Source organism: Pipistrellus kuhlii, unplaced genomic scaffold (assembly GCF_014108245.1).
Source record: "Pipistrellus kuhlii isolate mPipKuh1 unplaced genomic scaffold, mPipKuh1.p scaffold_m20_p_1, whole genome shotgun sequence".
NCBI lineage: Eukaryota > Metazoa > Chordata > Mammalia > Chiroptera > Vespertilionidae > Pipistrellus > Pipistrellus kuhlii.
The window spans coordinates 89353914-89372787 of record NW_023425404.1 but is presented as its reverse complement, the minus strand read 5'-3'; the positions used below and the strand labels follow the sequence as shown (position 1 = coordinate 89372787).

The 18874-nt window shown below is 48.9% G+C and overlaps 1 protein-coding gene across 13 annotated transcripts in view; it reads left to right on the top strand.

Moving 5' to 3' along the window:
• Nucleotides 1–18874, top strand: part of PML (PML nuclear body scaffold) — an 80842-nt gene that overhangs the window by 25896 nt on the left and 36072 nt on the right. For 2 of the 13 annotated variants that reach the window (XM_045587028.1, XM_045587035.1), the window contains exons 5-8: nt 50–58; nt 4414–4551; nt 4913–5174; nt 6295–6347. In XM_045587028.1, coding sequence (XP_045442984.1) covers nt 50–58; nt 4414–4551; nt 4913–5174; nt 6295–6347 — 462 coding nt within the window. Of the gene's footprint in view, nt 1–49; nt 59–2504; nt 3014–4413; nt 4552–4912; nt 5175–6294; nt 8087–12880; nt 13032–14317; nt 16806–18874 lie in introns of those variants that run through there. The other 11 variants (XM_045587014.1, XM_045587024.1, XM_036456129.2 and 8 more) reach the window with 11 other exon arrangements.

Below are 18874 nucleotides of genomic sequence, written 5' to 3'. Positions count from 1 at the left end.
ACACACACACACACACACACACACACACGCGCGCGCGCGCCCTTTAGAGAAGATGAAGGTAATGTCCAGAGAAAGTGTGGCTTGACTGGAGGCCACAAGCTGAGCTGGGGTTGGGGGGAGGACTAGAGGTCACCTCCTGCCTTGGGTATCACATCCCCATATACATAGCTCCAAAAGTGACCAAAAAAAATAAATAAAGACATTTTAATTATTGGATAGGAAATATAATCGTATGGTCAGAAATAAAAACAGAGAAATGTCTCACTCCCATCTTTGCCCCCATCTGCAGCTCTTATGTTCACATACCTATCTTTTTTTTAACATTACATTTCCTTCCAGAATTTCTTTATGTAATTATAAGTAAATACAATTACAGATATTTGCTTTTCTCATTCTCTTTTTGCACATAGATAGCATAGTACCATGTATACATAGCATTGTGGACCATTGACTATAGCATGCATTTTTAGCCAGTCCTCTGTTGATGGATATTTAAGTTGTTTTGTATTACGTGCAGTGCTAGGATAATGTCCCCAAAGAAAGCATATGAATAATAGTGGAAAGTGCCCTGGGTCCACAGATCTCAGCTGTCTTCCAGGTGCCAGTTGCTGGTTGATGAACAGCAAGAACGCTCATACTGTCCATGTGAGGTCTAGGCATTTTGCCGTGTCTTTATCTTGAGGCGACTTCTCACTATCCATTACTAAGTAGTTTGAACTTGGAGCATGCGAAGAATGCTCTTTTTTGCAGAGCCTCTTGTGATCTTTAAGTAATAGGCTGGAGGAGTGGGTAGGCAGGCAGGTGGAGCTTGAAGAAAGGAAGGGAGTAACACAGTGAGTGCAAAAAAAGAGTGAGGCAGCTCGAATGAGATAGGCAGGTCTTGTTTGTTCCAGTAGCGTCAGGTCCATCAACTAAAATGAAGGCAACTCCTGGATCCACATCCCTGTATGGGCCTCTGGTGCCAACACTCATCCCTCCTGAAACTGTTGGTTAACTTTTATTACAACTGTATGCCTAGGCAGAAATGACAAAACATGCCTACAGGCTTAACTAGACCTTCTGGGGGAGTGGAGTAGCTCGGGCATCTCCCCTTTTGTTTCCCATACACTATTTTTGCAATGATGTTACAGTACTTTAGTGAAAAAAATAAAAAATTTTAAAGCTATAAAACAATTATAAATCAGTCATCATGATATTTTTTTTTCTTACTGAGCCTCATGTGTCCCCTGCTTCATTAACAGTGGGGGTGGGTGTAGAATGGAGGCAAAGAGGAACAAAGCCTGCTCTGGGGAGTTCACGGCCCATAGGGAAAGGTCTTTTACTGAGCAGCAGTCTGTAGAGCCAGACAAGAAAGGTAAAAAACATGTTTTAATGGTGACAAAATACACGTAACATAAAATTTACCTATAATTAGAATTGCTGGTTTATATGGTAATACCATTTTTAATTTTTTGAGGAACTGCCCTGCAATTTTTCATAGTGGCTGTACCATTCATTCTACATTTCTACCAACAGTACACAGGGGTTCCAATTTTTCCACTTCCTCACCCATACTTATTTTTAATGTCCCCATTGACATTTTAGAGAAAGAAGAAGGGAGAGGGAGAGGGAGAGAGGAAAACATCTATGGGAAAGAGAAACATCTATCAGTTGCCGCCTGCATGCACCCCACAACCCAAGCATGTGCCTAGGGATTGAGTGTGCAGCCCAGGCACCTTTCAGTGGGAATTGAACCAGCCACCTTTCAGTGCATGGGATGATGCTCAACCGAGTCACACTGGTCAGGGCTACTTTTTTTTTTTTTTTTTTTTTTAATATGTAATAGATAGTTTAAACATTTTGACCATCACTCATTATAAAAAAATATATTTAATATCTAGCCAACACTCTGTAGACATACACATAAAACAGTTTTGCAAAAAGAAGTTTTGCAAAAACAAATGACACTTATTACATGGGGTTATTATATTTCCTGTTCTATGTAATATAAAAAATGCGGGTCATGACCCACTCAATTGCTTTCATTATCTACTAATGGGTCACAATAAATATAGTTTGAAAATTGCTGGCATAGAGCACTCACTATAGACTGTGCACTTTCCTGGAGTCAGAGATTGTCCATTTTCTGCCCTTCCTACACACAGGCTTCATTCTCTAACCCCAAAACAACTCTCTTCCCTTTTTTGTAAATATGTTGTGCAAAAGAAACCAAGGGGAAGAAAGAAGGAAGTCAATCCATTTCAGCAGACTGTGGAGGAGCCCACAGCCCATGTCAGAGCACTGATGATACCAAAAAGAGCCCTGCCTGGCTCCAGTCCGGTACCTGGCACGTGGCCCCGTCATACTGGGCCTTCCCTATCTACTGCAGCTGGGTTTGGCCAGGTCATCGCTGGTGTCCTCTGAGAGTAGGCCTGGCCACACAGGAGGGGCAAAGCTTGTTCCTATTAGGAAAGTATCCCAGGCCTTGTACTCTCACAGTCAGTCACCTGGCTTTTCCAATGCAGCTCTTCTTGATGAAGGGCCCCTCTGCTGCGATGGAATACCTTGCCTTCACTCTGTGGACAGACTGCATGCTCCTGACTGATGATCATCACATAGAATTTGAAGCACCAATGGTCAGGAGTGTGGGCCTCTTCTTTCAAAGGAGCACTTCCCACATCATTCATTTTTAACAAGCTATTCAGTTTCACACAATAGGGAAGGATGGTGGGAGGGAAGCAAAGGAGACAGTGACTGAAGAAAAGCAAGTTGCGCGGGCACTGGAAGGGCACTGTTCAAACCCTAGTCCAGGCCCTTATTAGGTCTGTGACCACAGAAAATAACTTCCCCTCTCTTGTGCTTCAGTTTCCTTCTCTGTAGATTTGTGATAATCATAGGGTGGTACTTACCTCTTTTTTAAAAAAATTATAATTTATTTTTATTGTGGTAAAATTCACATAAGAAAACTTTTATTTTTTTAATCTTTATTATTGAAAGTATTACATATGTCCCCGTTTTTCCCCCTCTAGAAAACTATTTTAACCATTTTAGAGTATAAAGTTCAGCTACATTTAGTACACTCTCAATCTTTTTTTTTGTTTTTGTTAATCCTCTCCCAAGGATATTTTTCTATTCATTTTTAGAGAGAGTGGAAGGAGTGAGGGAGGGAGAGAGAGAGAGAAAAAAAAATTAACATGAGAGACACATCAATTGGTTGCCTCCTCGACCAGGATTGAGGATTGACCTGCAACCTTGATATGTGCCCCCAACTGGGAATTGAACCCATAACCCTTTGGTATGCTGGCTGATGCTCTAATCACTGAGCATACCAGCCAGGGCTACACTTACAATCTTGTACAACCATCCCAACTATCTAGTTCCGGAATATTCCCATTGCCAGGAAAGGAAACCCCGAAGCCATGAAGCAGTCACTCCCCATTGTGCCCACCCCCACCCCTTGGCAACCACCGTGCTCCTTCCAAAGGTATACATTTAGCTGTTCTGGATATTTCACAGAAATGAAAGTGTACAATATGTATCCTTTTGTGGCTGGCTTCTTTTCACTCAGCATAATGTGTTTAAGGTTCATTCATGGGTGTGTATCAGAATGTTATTCCTTTTTAGGGCTGAATAATACTCCACTATATGGGTGTGCCACATTTTATTGACAGACATTTTTGGGTGTTGTGAATAGTGCTGTGAACATTCATATGCAAGTTTTTGTTTAAACATCTGTTTTCTGTTCCATTGGATACATACTTAGAAGATTTGTTGAATCATGAAAATTCTGTCAGACTTTTTGAGGAGCTGCCACTACTTCATTTGGGGATGGGTACATGAAGCACCTCACTGAGCCTGGCACAGAGTGGTAATAAAAACACTATCATCCATCAGGTACTAAGTGCCAGGTGCTTTTTCTAGCATTTTACTTAGTAATGTACTTCATCCACACTACTCTGTGAGGTAGAGAGGATGATTATTCCCATTTACAGAGAGGGCCTTTGGCCTCAGGAGTTTTAAGTGATTTGTCCAAGATGCATTAATGCTATTCTGACCTAGGCAGAGTTAAAGCCCCTCGGGCAGTGTGAAGGCCACAGGGAGGCCAGTTTCAGCTCAATGGAAGGGTGTCCTTCCTGTTACAACTTGGCTGCTATAGAGGAACTGGCTCCTGCAGCAGTGAGCGTTTTGTTCCTGGAGCTGTGTAGGCTAGATGTCGAGCAAGCCTTGAGGAGTTGTTGGGCAGTGATTCCTGGATGCCAGCACCTCCGGGTCATGAGGTGAAGTCATGAAGGGGGTGGGGAAGGCTCCTGGTCCCTAGGGCCTCTAGGCTTTGGACTGGGTGAGGCCTTGGGAATTGGGCTGACCCCAGATCTAGGTTTCCAGCCCTTATGCTGCTGCACAGTCATTTCTGATTCTCCTTTTCTGACTTTGCAGCCAGTGGGGACACAGATAGCTCAGGTGCAGGCCCTGGAGCTGGCTGAGGCTCAACCTGTGGCCGTTGTACAGTCGGTGCCTGGGACACACCCCGTGCCGATGTATGCCTACTCCATCAAAGACCCCTCCTGTAGAGAGGTAAGTTTTCTGCAGTCCTGCCTCTCCTACTGAGAGCACAGATCCCAGCAAGCAGTAAGAGGAGCTGAGTGAGAATCCAGACCTTAGCACCTGCTGCTCTATGCCCTTCCTTCCTTTCCCTCGGCTGCCCTGTCAGGAAGTTCCCCTCTATACTAAGCATATGCGCCACTCCCAGGACAGGCAGAGGCTGGTGGTTAGTAGGCAGGGCCAGTGCGCATGGCAACCTGGGAGGACTTTTTGAGTGGAGAGAGGCAGAGAGGAAGGCACAGGCCTCTGCCACCCAGGTCTAGGTCTCTGCCCACCAGAGACCTTAGGGCCCCTGGAGGCTCCTGACCTGGCACTGTGATTTCCCACTGCACAGGAGGTTTCCAACACAGCCACGCCACAGAAGAGGAGGAAGTCCTGCCAGACCGAGTGCCGCAGGAAGGTTATCAAGATGGAGTCGGAGGAAGAGAAGGAGGCCAGGTTGTCCCTGAGCTCCCCCGAGCAGCCCAGGCCCAGCACCTCCAAGGAAGTCTCACCACTGCCCCTGGAGGAGTCCCAGAGCCCTGAGAGCCACACTGCTGGAAATGAGGACTTACTGCTCAACAGCAACCATGAGACTGGCGACTCTGGGGAGGCAGGTAGGGAGGTCAGGGACAGCAGAGGCTGAGGCCTGCATGCTGTTTTCCAGGGGCTGGGTGGGGCCCCTGTTCTGCATCCTGACCAACCCAGGGAGCCCAAAGCCAACAGCATTCCCTGTGTTCTGCCCTCAGCTGCTACCACACGGGGCAAGGAGAGCCCACAGTTTTCCTGGGGGTTGAGAGTGCATGTGGCTTATTTCACCATGTGCTTTGACGGGATTCCAGTGTGGGGAGCACCAGAAGCTGAAGTTAAGTTCCTTAGCTCCTTCCCCAAATACACTTCTGCAGAACCTGCCGTGTTTCCCCGAAAATAAGACATCCTCCGAAAATAAGACCTAGCGCATGGAAAAATAAGACATCCCTTGAAAATAAGATCTAGCGCATCTTTGGGAGCAAAAATTAATATAAGACACTGTCTTATTTTCGGGGAAACAGGGTAGCACCATGTCTCTGCACAGCATGGGTCTCCCCATGAAATGTTTGTTTGTGGGTGTCCAGCACATTCCCAGAGAGGACTCGAATAAAGACCATGGACCCATCTGTTCCCAAATTTTTCTGCAAAGGCTACCGCCTGATGGCCCCTCATTTGTCCTAGATGTCTTTCAGGGACACTGCCAAATAGGAAGTCCTTTGGCAAGACTAGCGGTCAACCCATAGAATTCTGGAATGTTCAAGACAGTCCAGCCTTGTTTTCATTCTAGGTCCCCCGCCTGGGCCCTGACCCTGCTGACACACCCAACCCTAACTAATATTCCTTGCTCACAAATGCTATTGGCAAATCAAAAGGTTTTAACTAGATATAGGCTATTGTTTAACTGAACATTCTCACAGGTCTGAGAATTGGAATACACCAATGAGCTTCTTTAGGATTACAAAAGGTTCTAAACCAGGTGGTGTTTGTCAGGCCTCCACAGGGAGCAAATTATGCTTACAGGGCCAGCAGGCATTTACAGATTTCGCAGGCAACACAAGGTGAATGTTGACATCCCCTCTTGCAGGCCACATATCACCCACCCAGTCCAATGGCCAACAAAGGTCCCCACGGGAGAACTGGGGCTGGGATGGGTAGGATTGGGTGTTCCTAGGAGGGCCTAACGCTGCCTCCCCTACCTTGTTTCAGAGGAGCGCATTGTGGTGATCAGCAGCTCAGAGGACTCAGATGCCGAAAACTCGGTGAGTGGCCCAGAAGTTTGGCCCGGGATTCCTGCCTCCCCCCATTCCAGGGGACACAATCACAGCAGGTGACTCTCAGTCCTGAGCTGTCCTAAGGATAATCTTCAAAGGCCTATGGGCCTGAACCACCCAGCCCTCCCTCCAGATGAGGGGCCTTCAGTAACCATATATTCTCTTCTAAACTGCTGATAGAGTAATTCCTTCCAGATCTGTCTCTTTTCTGAACTAGACATGGCCTTTGTTGGGAGCTTCCTTATGTATTTCTGTCCCCTTCTCAACAAGGAGGGTGGACACAAGTGAGGGCCAATTTGAGGATTGTAAGGGCACAGGGCAGCGCCACATAGGGCTCACACAAGAAATATCACTCCAGGTAAGAAAGAACTTCTTTAAAGCCATCCTGTAATGGGACAGTGGTTTGTGGGTTGTGTCCCTTCTGTCCCTGAGATTTGTTAATGGGCAGTCCCATGTCTAGGGGAAAAGAGGATCTGAACAGAGTAAAAGGTTGGACTGGGTGGTCCCTGAGCCCCTTCCAGCCCTCAATCTGAGGTTCTGTATTGGAAAGTGCTTGGAGCCCATGGAGACTGCTGCGACATACTCCCGGCCAGCCCACCCCCTGCTGAGAGCACTAAGAGCATCCCACACCTGCCGGGCCTCCCATCTGCCCCGAGGTGCATGCCACTTCCTGGCTTGGTCTCCCCACAATCCCACCAAGCAAGTCAACTCCGATGCCACATCTCCCAGCCAGCCTGCCGGGTACCAGGAGCATGCTGCCATCCATCGTGGGATCAGCCACCTGTCTCGCAGGATACAAAGAGCCATCCGCCTTCGTCACATCCACTTGCCACTCAAACCGTATCGTGCCCCCCTGTGGACTTGTTCTTCCCCAATGGCCGAAGCCACTACCCTTGCCGTTACTGAGCCCCCCAACCATTCTGCCAACCTCCAGGAGTGTCTTGCTTGCCTCCAAAAGCCAGCCATCCGCCAACCCCGACTGGTGCGGCAGGCAGGGCGGTCTCTTGGCCACTCCCTCCGGGGGTCCTCCCAGGTAGCTCAGTGGCTCAACAACTTCTTTGCTTTTCCTCCCTCCTCTGTTGCTCCCCAGATTGATGCCTCTTTCAGGGGAAGCAGGGCAGGAGGCCAATCACCCCAGACTCTTGGGGCAGGAATCTCCCTCCAGGATTCTGACAGGACCCCTGCAGAGAATCCCCAAATCCAGGAAGTCCCTCCAAATGCATCCCCATCACTCCTGTCCTCAGAGAGGCCCCCCACCAGCCCAGGTCCCCCTCAGACAAGCCTCTGAGAGCCCCGAGTGCCTCCCTCTACAAACACTGGCCACCATCCTCTTGTAACCTTGGGCCAACACCCACACCCTGCTCTGCCCCCTCCTCCATCCCTCTGCCCAGCCTAGCCCACACACATAAAGACCCTACAAGCAGTAGGCATTCATACATCTTGGTCAAAGAGTGAACTGAGGATGGAATGGTTGCATAGACTCTGGGCAAGGAGATTTTAGTCCTTGTTAGTTGAGAGGGCATGATAGATTCATGCCACCACTCCTCACATGTCTGGGCCTCTGCTCAATGAAAGCTTCTTTCAACCTTTGTACCTCCCACTGTCCCATCCCCCTACCCCAGGCCTTTCCACTGGGCTTCTGTCAGGATCTAAGACCATGAGGGCAGGAACTGTATCAATCCTACGACCTGGCAGATGTGGCTGCTCAATAAATGTTTGTTGAAAGACCGTGACCAACAGATTCCTTGCTGGACTTAGCTTTTGTCACTTCTCTGTCCTGAAACGTGGTTTCATGTAGGGTTACTCTGTCCCTCTTTCTGCCACATCAGAGATAGGAGGTGGGATCAAGGCCCTCTATGTCTCCTGGGCTGTTTCAGTCCCACCATCTGATAAGACTGCCTATGCCTTTGAGGTTCCAGATCTTGAGGTGAACCCCACTTCCCTAGCTCATATCAGATGTCTTCCTACTTTCCCCACATAGGGAAGACTCTGACACCTGCCTCCTAAGGTTCCTCTCTCTTCCTCTTCTGGGGATACAGCATCCTTTATCTCAGCCTCTCTGCTCCTTGACCTCTCTCCATCACTAGGCCATCCATGGAACCTCACCATCACTGAACTGTCCATCTCTAAACTGGCCCACTCAAGACTGACCATCGCCTCCTGTTCCTTGAGCTTTCCATCAGTAACTTTTAGTACCTCTACTCTCTCCCACCCAGCTCCTCCTGGCCTCCAGTTAGGCCTGCCCTTCACAAACAACCCTGGTGGGATTTAGTAGGTTGCCTCTGCATTGCTACCCAGAGCCGAATTCTGTTGGAGAAAATCAACGGGAGGAAAACCACAAAGAATAGTCAGTCAAAGGCTCTCTCCCACTCTCCACCTCAGCTCACTGAACCTCCACAGCCTAAGATCTGGGCCCTCATCCTCACCTTCACTCTCGGCAGGTGACCACACCCTCTGCTTTAGGAAGACAACAGGGGCTTTGGTGCTCACTGAGTCTTCCCCCTGAGTGTGTCCCTTATGGATCTGAGGAATTGTAATCTGGATGGTCCCACTCTGACCAGTGGGTACACTGGCTCTTGGATCACCAAGGAGGTGCTAATTTAGCCTCTGCCTGAAGCCACCCAGCAGGAGCTGTGGAGAAATCTGCAGATTCCTCTTCTTTGTTTGGGTTTTGGAGGTGCCCAGATGAGGCCCAGCTGTGAAGCAGTGCAAGCTGCTATGGGGCCTTGGACATTCTTTTGGATGTTCTGGGTCTCTCTGACTCAGCTGCAGTTTGTTAGGTAAGTTTAGATTTCAAAGGACCAAGCCATTCATATGCAAAAGCCTCTGTGCACAGCTTGGGTGGGGCAGGGTCTTAGGGCAGAGCAAACAGCAATGGCTGACTGTCAGCCCTGCCCTAAAAGCTCCAAGGTCTCAATGTCCCATGGTAATCACAGTAAGCACCTCTGAGAGAAAGCTGCCCTCGAGTTCTGCCTGATGCTAGACAGTCCAGTTTCTCCCCATATGAGTCTGGATCCCCAGAGTCTCACCTGGAACTGGAGTTCAGAGCATTTGGGAGCTTGTGTCTCCCTCCCACTTGAAAAAGACAGCCACACCTTCAGTTGCCAGCCCTCTCCACACGTGCGCCTCCGTGCCTCTGCCTTTACTTCCGCAGCTGCTCTGAATCTCAATATGCTTTTCTTTTTCCTTCTAGTCGTAGAATTTCCACTCAGCCAGCCTTCCTGTGGTTCTAGATGATGTCCGTTTTGTCTTTTAGTTGTAGTTTTGAAGTGGTTGTGTGAGGCAGCAAGTTCAGGTGTTTACCTATGCCGCCATCTTGGTTTCTCTGCCTTCAAGAAAGAGCTGGGGTTTTGTATATGCAAAAGCTAACTGTGCATGTCTTGCCAAACTGATCCCTGCTGTTGCTTAAGCTTGGCTGCTGAGAAAGTCCCTAAGCTGGGACTCTTGATAAGCAATAATGTCAGGTACTATGCAGATATCTTCTGGTTACTCGATGCTGAATATCAAAGGGTTTGGCTCCTATCTAGCTGATGACCAAACATGAACTTAAATCAGTAATTAAGACAATCCTTCACAATCCTGCCTGATACTGATCACTTGGGGTTTTGCCAATGACAGATTCCTAGGTCCCATCCACAGAGACCCTAATTGAATTGGTCTGGGATGGAGGCTGGGCATCAAGCATCTGTTAAGCTGCTAATGCAGAGCCAAAGGAGAGAACCCTGAAGGAGTTGGGGGACTCAGTTGCACAGTCCTGTCAGAGAAGTGCTGCTAAGATGTATATGTATCAGTTTTTAATGGAGGTGACAAATACCTCCTGGGATACTACCCAGAAGGGGAGAAGACAACTGGATCAAGGAAACATAGTCCATTAGCCAAGTATAATAGAAAAATAAATTCCTGTATCTCTTGGCATCTTTCAAAGGGATCCAACTCATAACACATAGCAGCACTTTAAAATTCCTTTCCCTCTTTCAGCTGTCATCATCTCACACTCATTAGGTCCTCAAAGTGTTTTTACCACTGCTCACTTTTTAGTCCTCACACAGGGACTTTCACCTGTCCCCACTTCATTTCTGCCCCCATTCCTTTCCCAGCCAAGTAACCTCAACTTTTACCAAGGAAAGATTCTTTCCTGGCTTCTTGGGTTCTGTTTTTACACACTGTCCCTTTCTGCTGCCCCACCCACTCAGTTATGCTGATTGTGGAATAGGTTGAGGTGTGGGGGGTGGAACATGAGGGTTTTCCTTAGTGAGCAGAGGAAGAAAGGTGTTTTGTGTCTGGTCATCCATATGCCTATAGCTCTTTAGAAAAGTCTTTTTTAAATGTACCGGTACTTCCCAGGGTGAGGGAATTGAATTTACAGATGGCTAGAGTTCAGTGAAAGGTGTTCCCATGAGACCAGCCCCTCTGAGAAGCCATATTTTATGTAAGTCCCCAAGGGCAAGAGGAATCTGGGAGCAAAAGGAGTTGGGGCTGGGAGATCCAGCTTTCCTTAATTGACAATCTCAGCAGAAAGGAGGTGGTGCCCTTTCATTAGGGCAGCCTGCAAGGTTTTCTGTAAATTCAGACAGGACAGTTCCATGACTGTAAAAGAAAATGACCCAGGACAATGGCAGGCTCTAAAATTGAGGTTCTGATGGCCATCATAAATGACCCCTCCCTATAAAGATGGGGGAGCAGGCCCAAAGATGGAGTTGTGCTGCTCTCCAGGGAGCTTAATTTGAAAGAGAATATCCTAAAGAAATATTCTGGTTCTAAGGTATGAAGAGACACTGCAGAAGGAAGGAGGCAGGTGGAAATCCTCAGGGCCACTGCATGTTTGGAGCCAAAAGAAGGTAGAAGAAAAAGCCTAGTGTATTATGTTAGTGGGTGGCAGAGAGGATTCAGCCAAGGGAATGGATCTTCAGCTGTTCATAAGAGATCTGAGGCTAAGGCAAGGACACAGCAAGGGGAGTTCAGCTCTCCACCAGCTATCAACTTCAAGGAAGATTCTGTAGGACTCCTTACGAGGGAGGGAGGAGGCCAGGACAGTGAGACAGAGTCAGAGCCAGTTATGTAAAATTAGCCTTGGACATGTGGCAGATTCAAGGATACTGATATGCAAGGCATTTGACAAAGTCTCTTATTAGCGCCTTCTGTCTAAAGGCCAGGAACGCAGGCTTCTCTAAGTAAAACCAGCTCTGGATGGATTACTATTGAATATTTCTCACTGATGGAAGAATTTGGTGATGAGCCTGGGATAGGGCTATGAGACACAAACAAAAGTAAAAATCAGCCACTCCTAAGAATATCCAGCACATGTTAGCTGTGGTTAATAATGACTTAGCTTTTGGTTCAATTTTTATTCATTAAATGTTTCACCTGGAGAGTAGAAGGGCCTATGAGAATGTGCTAATTGTCTCTCATTAGTCAGCCAGGGTTCATGGAGGCCTCATATAGTCCCAACTAAAGCCAACTCTATCAACCAGCCAGAGGCAGTCGATAGAAGGAAAGACCAAGGCCTGCTCTGACCTGGGTCCCAGCAGTTCCCGCAGCCAGCCCCGGACACTTGCCATGCCCTTCCCTCCTTGTCTCTGGCTGATCTCCATAGGTGGTATTCACAGGAGGTTCTGAGTAGGCCACCAAAGACAACATCTGGGTTTGGCAGCTGTGCAGATAATGAGCAATTAACTCTACATTATGAGAGAATACTTCTCCCTCTGTAGCCACAGCCCCTTGGAAGCTGGAGCCCTTCCCCTACACCAGAGACCTTCCAAACTGTTCTCGCCTCTTCCAATCTGTGCTCACCCCAGAGGAGCCTCAGGCTTCCCTGAGAAGCTAGCTCCTGGTTGCTGTCTGGCAGCATCAACTGCTCTCAGTGCTGGGCTCTGTGTGTCCACCTAGGTGTGTGTCCCAGAAGCTAAGTAGTCCTCCCCTCCCCTTTGCATAGGACACTGATACCTCAGCGGGCTTTTGGAACAAGAAAAGCCAGGCTCCTGGCCCCTTCCAGAAAAACATCTGGGATTCAAGATGAGAATCTTTCCTCCTGACCCCAGTTTGTGTTTCTTCTGAGTCTTCTCAGAGATCAAGTGAGGTACAGGCACCTCGAGCTGTACCCACAGAGCACTAGCCCCACTCCCAAGCCTCCACACCCCATACACACTTGTGTTAATACAGGTTCATAAATTCACACCTCCCTATGCATACCCAGATATACACACACTTGCCCACATGATCTCATCTTCTTACCCCTCATTAATGTACACTGGCTAAAACACAGCTTTGCACAAGTGCACATGTGTATCTGTGTCCTATCACGCACACACATTTCCATGCATATGTACTCACCTAGACATACACCTTCCCTTTCCCAATAACATGCCCTTGGTCATGTGCATCCAGATGCCTAGGCCGTGCCAACTTGCTCATGTTCACACACATGTGACTACACATACCTGCTTACCAGAACATGCTCCCATGACCAATATGCTTCCTCTCACCCTCCGGACCCCTGACCTGTTGGTTTTTCTGTGTTACAGTCTTTCCGAGAGCTGGATGACAGCAGCAGCGAGTCCAGTGACCTTCAGCTGGAGGGCCCCAACTCCCTCAGGGTCCTGGATGAGAGCCTCACAGACCTCCAATCAGAAGTCAGGCCCCTGGTTTTCTTTGACCTCAAGATTGACAATGAAAGTGGGTTCTCTAATGACCATTCCCACCCCTTTCTAACTTAGTCTCTAGGTCCCCAAGATAAGTACAGGCAGAGCTATCTGCAGGGTCCAGGAGAGCCCTGAGCTCTGGTCAGTGACCACAGCCAGAGAGGGAGGAGCAAGTGTGCACTGCATCTCCCCTGGGACTCCCAGGTGCCCTACTCTGTTGTTTGAATAAGGACAGCTGCCCTGACCAGTGCCTGAAAGTGTGAGGCAAGTGCCTCCAGGAGTTCACAACTCTGAGGAGTGCTTCTCTTCCATAGAGAGCCTTGGGAAGACACTTTTAAACAGAAATCCAGTGTTTGTAAAAAAAAAAAAAAAAAAAAAAAATCACTGCTATGAGACCAGCAATTCAAGCCAGGCATGGGACTGTGTAATTGCACATTTCTAGGTATAAGACCCAGTCCACTGGTGGGGGGTGGGGGGAGGGCGCTGCATGGAGAGGCCAACAGAACTGAGGTCATAAAGAGATATGACCTCTCTCCCAGAAGCCCCTCAATTCCTATAGAATTTGCTGAGGCCCTGCCTTATGGCACAGTCTCAACCTAGGGCTAGCTCAGCCAGCCAGAAGCAGTGGGAAGCTGTTTCCACAGGATAGGGAATTCACTCACAGACCTCACAAGTGGCTCTGGGCCACACTCTGAGGGCAGTAGATTGGGCAGGTATGTTGTATGTCTCAGGGCTCCAACTAGCTGGGAGCCTTAGCTAAGTGATTGATGGGACTGGAGACCAAGGATAGGAAGTAGAGAGCTAGGTATAAACTGTGAGGAGTCTCAGGGTAGTGGAGTAAGGCTGACAGAAGAGAAACGTGAGGGACCTGGGTCTAAAGGGTTTGGTGAACTCCGAGGCACGCAGCAGGGGATGGGGGAGCTGGACTCGCAGCCAGTGAACAAGGCATTTGAGGGCAGCAGACCTCCTCCCAGCCTCTACCTGCCTGAAAACTGCTCTCTATCCACTTCCCTCATATCTGCAGTGTGTAGTCAGCAGCTTCCCCTTGGGTTCTCCCAGGGGTTCTCCCAGCCTCTGCCTGCCTCAATGTGACCTCAAGATTGACAATGAAAGTGGGTTCTCTAATTACCATTAGAGAAGACTTGAATCTTCAGAGCCTGGGGCAGAGTTGCAAATGTTTGGAGGCTGATGTTTGGTTCCTGACAGAAGACCCCAAGGTGGGGTGTCTGGATAATGGGTCAGCAACCCTGTAGGTCCCCCAATCCCTCCTAGTGCCTCCCATGTCCCTAGGCCCTCATCCTGCCCTTCTCTCCTGCCCAGCCCAGAAGATTAGGCAGCTGGCAGCCGTGAACCAGGAGAGCAAATTCCGAGTGCTCATCCAACAAGAGGCCTTCAGCGTCTACTCCAAGGCTGTCTCCCTGGAGGTGGGGCTACAGCACTTCCTCCGCTTCCTGAGCTCCATGTGCCGTCCCACCCTTGCCTGCTATAAGCTGTGGGGGCCCAGCCTCCCCAACTTCTTCCGGGCCCTGGAGGACATGGACAAGCTATGGGAGTTCCAGGAGGCCATCTCCGGCTTCCTGGCCACTCGGCCCCTCATCCAGGAGCGAGTGCCCCAGGCCAGCAGCTTCAAACTCAAGAGTTTGGCCAAGACCTACCTGGCGAGAAACATGAGTGAACACAGTGCTCTGGCCACTGTGCTGACCATGCGTGACCTGTGCCGCCTCCTTGAGGTCTCCCCGGGCCCCCAGCTGGCCCAACATTTCTACCCCTTCAGCAGCCTGCAGTGCTTCGGATCCCTGCAGCCCCTGGTGCAGGCAGCCGTCCTGCCCTGGGCCGAGGCCCGCCTCCTGGCCCTCCACAATGTGAGCTTCACGGAGCTGCTGACTGCACACTGTCGAGACCCACAGGGGGGCTTGAAGAAATACAGCCTGTATCTACAGGCCACCTCATCGCCCCCTGCACAGCCTGCTCTCAACTTACAAGCTATGAGTACCTACTTCAAAAGCCTGATGGAAGGGCCAGCCTTGGCAGTGGGAGAGGGCATCTCTACCCCTCTTGCTAGCCACAGGTTGGCCCAAAGGGCTTCCCAGAACAGCTGAGATGAGAGGATGACTGACTTGAAACCTCTGGGAACAGAGGGATGTTGTCCTTTAGCCAGGCTTTCCCCATCACAGCATTCCCAGAATCTGGTCCCTAATACTCAGCTGACATTTGGTCCAGAATTAGGTCTTGTTCTCTGGGACCAAATTCCCCTTCTCTAAAAATCCCACAGAGAAAGTTTTAAGGCCAAGAAGCCACCCACTGGAACTACCAGATCCCTAATGCACCAGTGAGTTAACTCACCAGGCTGTTGGCCCCTCCCTTGCAGGAGCCAGACCCAGGGTTGTCCAGAGTAAAGAAAGCATGCCATTGCTAAGTGGCCTCCAGCCATCCAGCCTGCCACTTTCTGTCCCTATAGCTCCTCCCTGACTCCCAGCCACTTCCCAGGGGACCCACCAACAGCTCCCATGGACACCATCTGCAACATCATTGGCCCCACAGGTACTCAAAGTGCCTTTCAAACTAAACTGCCCCTCATGAGCTTGGGTTCTCTCAGCCTCTGCCTGCCTGCAGGCCGGCTCTCTGTCCACTTATATCTGCAGAGACAGAAGCTGCTATGCCATGCCTGTCTTCACTTCCCGCCACCCTTGCTTCCTTCCTCTTGGCCACACAAACACTCCTTAGTCCAGACTTTGCCCATTTGGTCCTCAGGCTACTGACCCCTCTCAGCATGGTCCTTGGCCAGTTCTGCACTGCCTGCCTCAGCCGTGCCAAGGAATGTCCTCTGACCCAGTGCTGCTCTCTGTGTAGTCCAGAGGCCCACACCTGATTCCCCCTGATAGCCTCTTCCCCAGACCTCTGGAATTGGACTGGACAAGCTATGGGAGTTCCAGGCACCCAGCAAGCTGTATAGTTTAGCAGGCTGTCCAGGTGTTGCTAAAGATGCCTGCTGAGTTTTAGGACCATTGCTGTGTAGACTGCACTTCAAAGGAGGAGTGTGGAGCAACAGAGAAAGTCCTGACCTAGGATAAGGCCCCTTCCTGAGTCCCCTTGTCTCTACCTATAAAATGGCTGTTTGGCCTGGTTGGTCCAAGTCCCATTCAATCCTGCCATTCTGGGATTTTAAGAATGGGCAGCATGCCACTAGGTGGTAGACAGATGGTTTCATTCTTGAACCCTAGCCCCCAACCCTAAGCTAAAGTTCCCAGCCCAAGGGCACAACAGAAAGCAGCAGCACACTAGCAGGTCAGAGCCATCCATCCCTTCTGACAGGGAGAACCAGTGTCCCCTCCCCTTCCCATCCATGTTCCTCGATTTTTGCTACTGGATGCAGCCCAGACTCCCAGCTTCTATGGGCTCAGCTTTCACAAATATGATGAAGTCTGGGTGCGCATTCCTCAGCTCCATCTTGTGGGTGCCCTGAAAACCCATTAAGGGATTACAGAGAATCTTGCTACAACAGCAAGAGCACTGGTTCTAACGGTGAACTCATGCATTTAAAGTAGATGCTGCCTCTGAAGCTTGACAGGAACAGACTGATGGAAATGGGGAGGAGGGGCCTGGGGCCCTGGGTGGGCTGTGTTGCCATCATCTTTTCAGCCACAAGGCAGCCTGGGCCTGGATTGGGCAGTGCTCAACTATCCTAGCACAAGCCCAGCCCCACAATGCCTGCTGCCTTCAGATGCATTTTGTCACAGCATTTATAATAAAGTCTGGTCTGCCCTCTCCACTTTCACAGCCTTTAATAAAGACTTGAATCTTCAAAGCCTCATGCTGCCCACCCTAAAGTCACTGAGCAGTATCCTGCCTGGTGAAGGGGGTGCTTCCAGGCCTCAGGGAACTGTTCTTTGTAGGGACCTTTCAGGACTTAGCAGAGCAGAAAGCCCCACGTTATTCACTGCTAAGGGCCTCACAGATGTCAACCTCCTATTCCAAGTGAGGAAATGAACATGGACCTGCCCATGATTATCTCCAAAGGGGAGAGCCATGTGGAGGGAATGAAGCACTAAGCTTTAAGGATTACCCCTAGAGAAAGTCAGGAGCCAGACACCAAGGTCTGTTGAAACTTCACCTCTATCTCCTGCTGGGTAATCTTGTCCCCTGTCTGTGCAGGCCCGCAGGTGATAAAACCTTTGGCAGATAGGGGAGACCTAGGATATCAGCAATGTGTGACTAATGCTTTGCTTTCTTGGGTGTCAGATTATAGTACTTGTAGGGATTACCGTGGCACAGGCAGTGTAACTGGTAGCCCTCCCCTGGCCTGGGCTAGAAGCCAAGTAATGAGATTTGGTCACTGTCACCACCCTTAACCCTATCTCCCTGTCCCAGGTACTCAGATTCCAGTCCTGAAGTTTTTAGTCTCTAAGAACAAGCACAAACATGTCACTGGTGCTTCAGTTTTGAATTCTCTGTCTGGTTTATCTATGTCAGCTATGTGGGGCTTGAGGTTAGAAGACTGAGTTTCAATCCTAGTAGCCTATGACTGGTCTGGTACATCAAGCACTGACTCTAAAATAGGGTAGAGGTCATTTTTACCTGATAGGATGTTATGTGAATCAGTGAGAAAATGTTTGTGAAAATAGCTCTTTAATATGTGGAGAATCACCAAATGTAAGATCTTATTTTACAGACAACTTAGATGACAGTGTTATTACTTTATAAGTTAGAAAAATAAACAGATATTAGAGCTCAGCAAGAAAAAGTACATGGGCGTGTCTTCAGAGGGATGAAGAATAAGAGTTATCTGTCAGACCCTGGGTCTGAGGGAGCTCTGAAGGAGAGCAGGGGAGTCCACCTTGAAGTGCTAAACAGTAGCTGTCTCTGTGTCCCCGGTACACCCAGATGGGAGAAGTCAGCCACACAGACCTGAAGCTGAAAGCAGACTTCCTGTGACAGCTCAGCACTGCTCCAGTGCTGCCTCCTGAGGCCCAAGGGCTCATTTACATCCAAGAAAGTTTGCTTAAAATTTTGCTTTAACTCCAGCCTTGCTCTCCTACCTGCATAACATCTAGCTGCTATCTGATTCTTAGCCCTTTTGTGCTCCTGCCATACCCCTCCCCTCATCCAGCATGGGCCTGCCTCACTCCCATTCTTATTCCTATCCTAGACTCACTCTGACCCCTGGTCCCAACCCTGACAATTCTCTATACCTCTGAGGTATCCTGAACCCCAAACCTCCCAGCAGGCCCAGGTCCTGTCCTGCCTTCTCTGACTTTAGACTTATTTCTATCCCATCCCAAGTGCCCCAACCCCTACACCTAGAGTAAGAGGATCCTTTCTCACCTTTTTTTTTTTTTTTTAAATTTACCATTATTGTTGAAAGGATTGTATTATAGAGGTCCCCATCTTTTTTTTTCTCATTGACCCCCTTCATCTGACACATACCTCCCCCAGCCTTTACCACACTATTGTCTGTGTATCATAACTTCATGGTTAATATTTCTTCACCTGCCTCTTTACCTCTGAAATTCATCAGTCTGTTCCATTGATCTATGTCTCTGGATCTATTTTGTTCATCAGTTTATTTTGTTCATTAGAATCCACATATGAGTGAGATCATGTGATATCTGTTTCTCTGACTGGCTTATTTCACTTAGCATGATACTCTCCAGATCCCTCCATGCTGTCTCAAAGGTAAAAGATCCTTTTTTTTACAGCTGCACAGTATTCCATGGTGTAAATGTACCACAGCTTTTTATCCACTCATCTTCTAATGGGCTCTTGGGCTATTAACAGATCTTAGCTATTGTAAATTGTGCTGCTATGAACATAGGGGTGCATACATTCTTTCTGATTGGTGTTTCTAGTTTCTTGGGATCTAGTTCTAGATGTGGGATC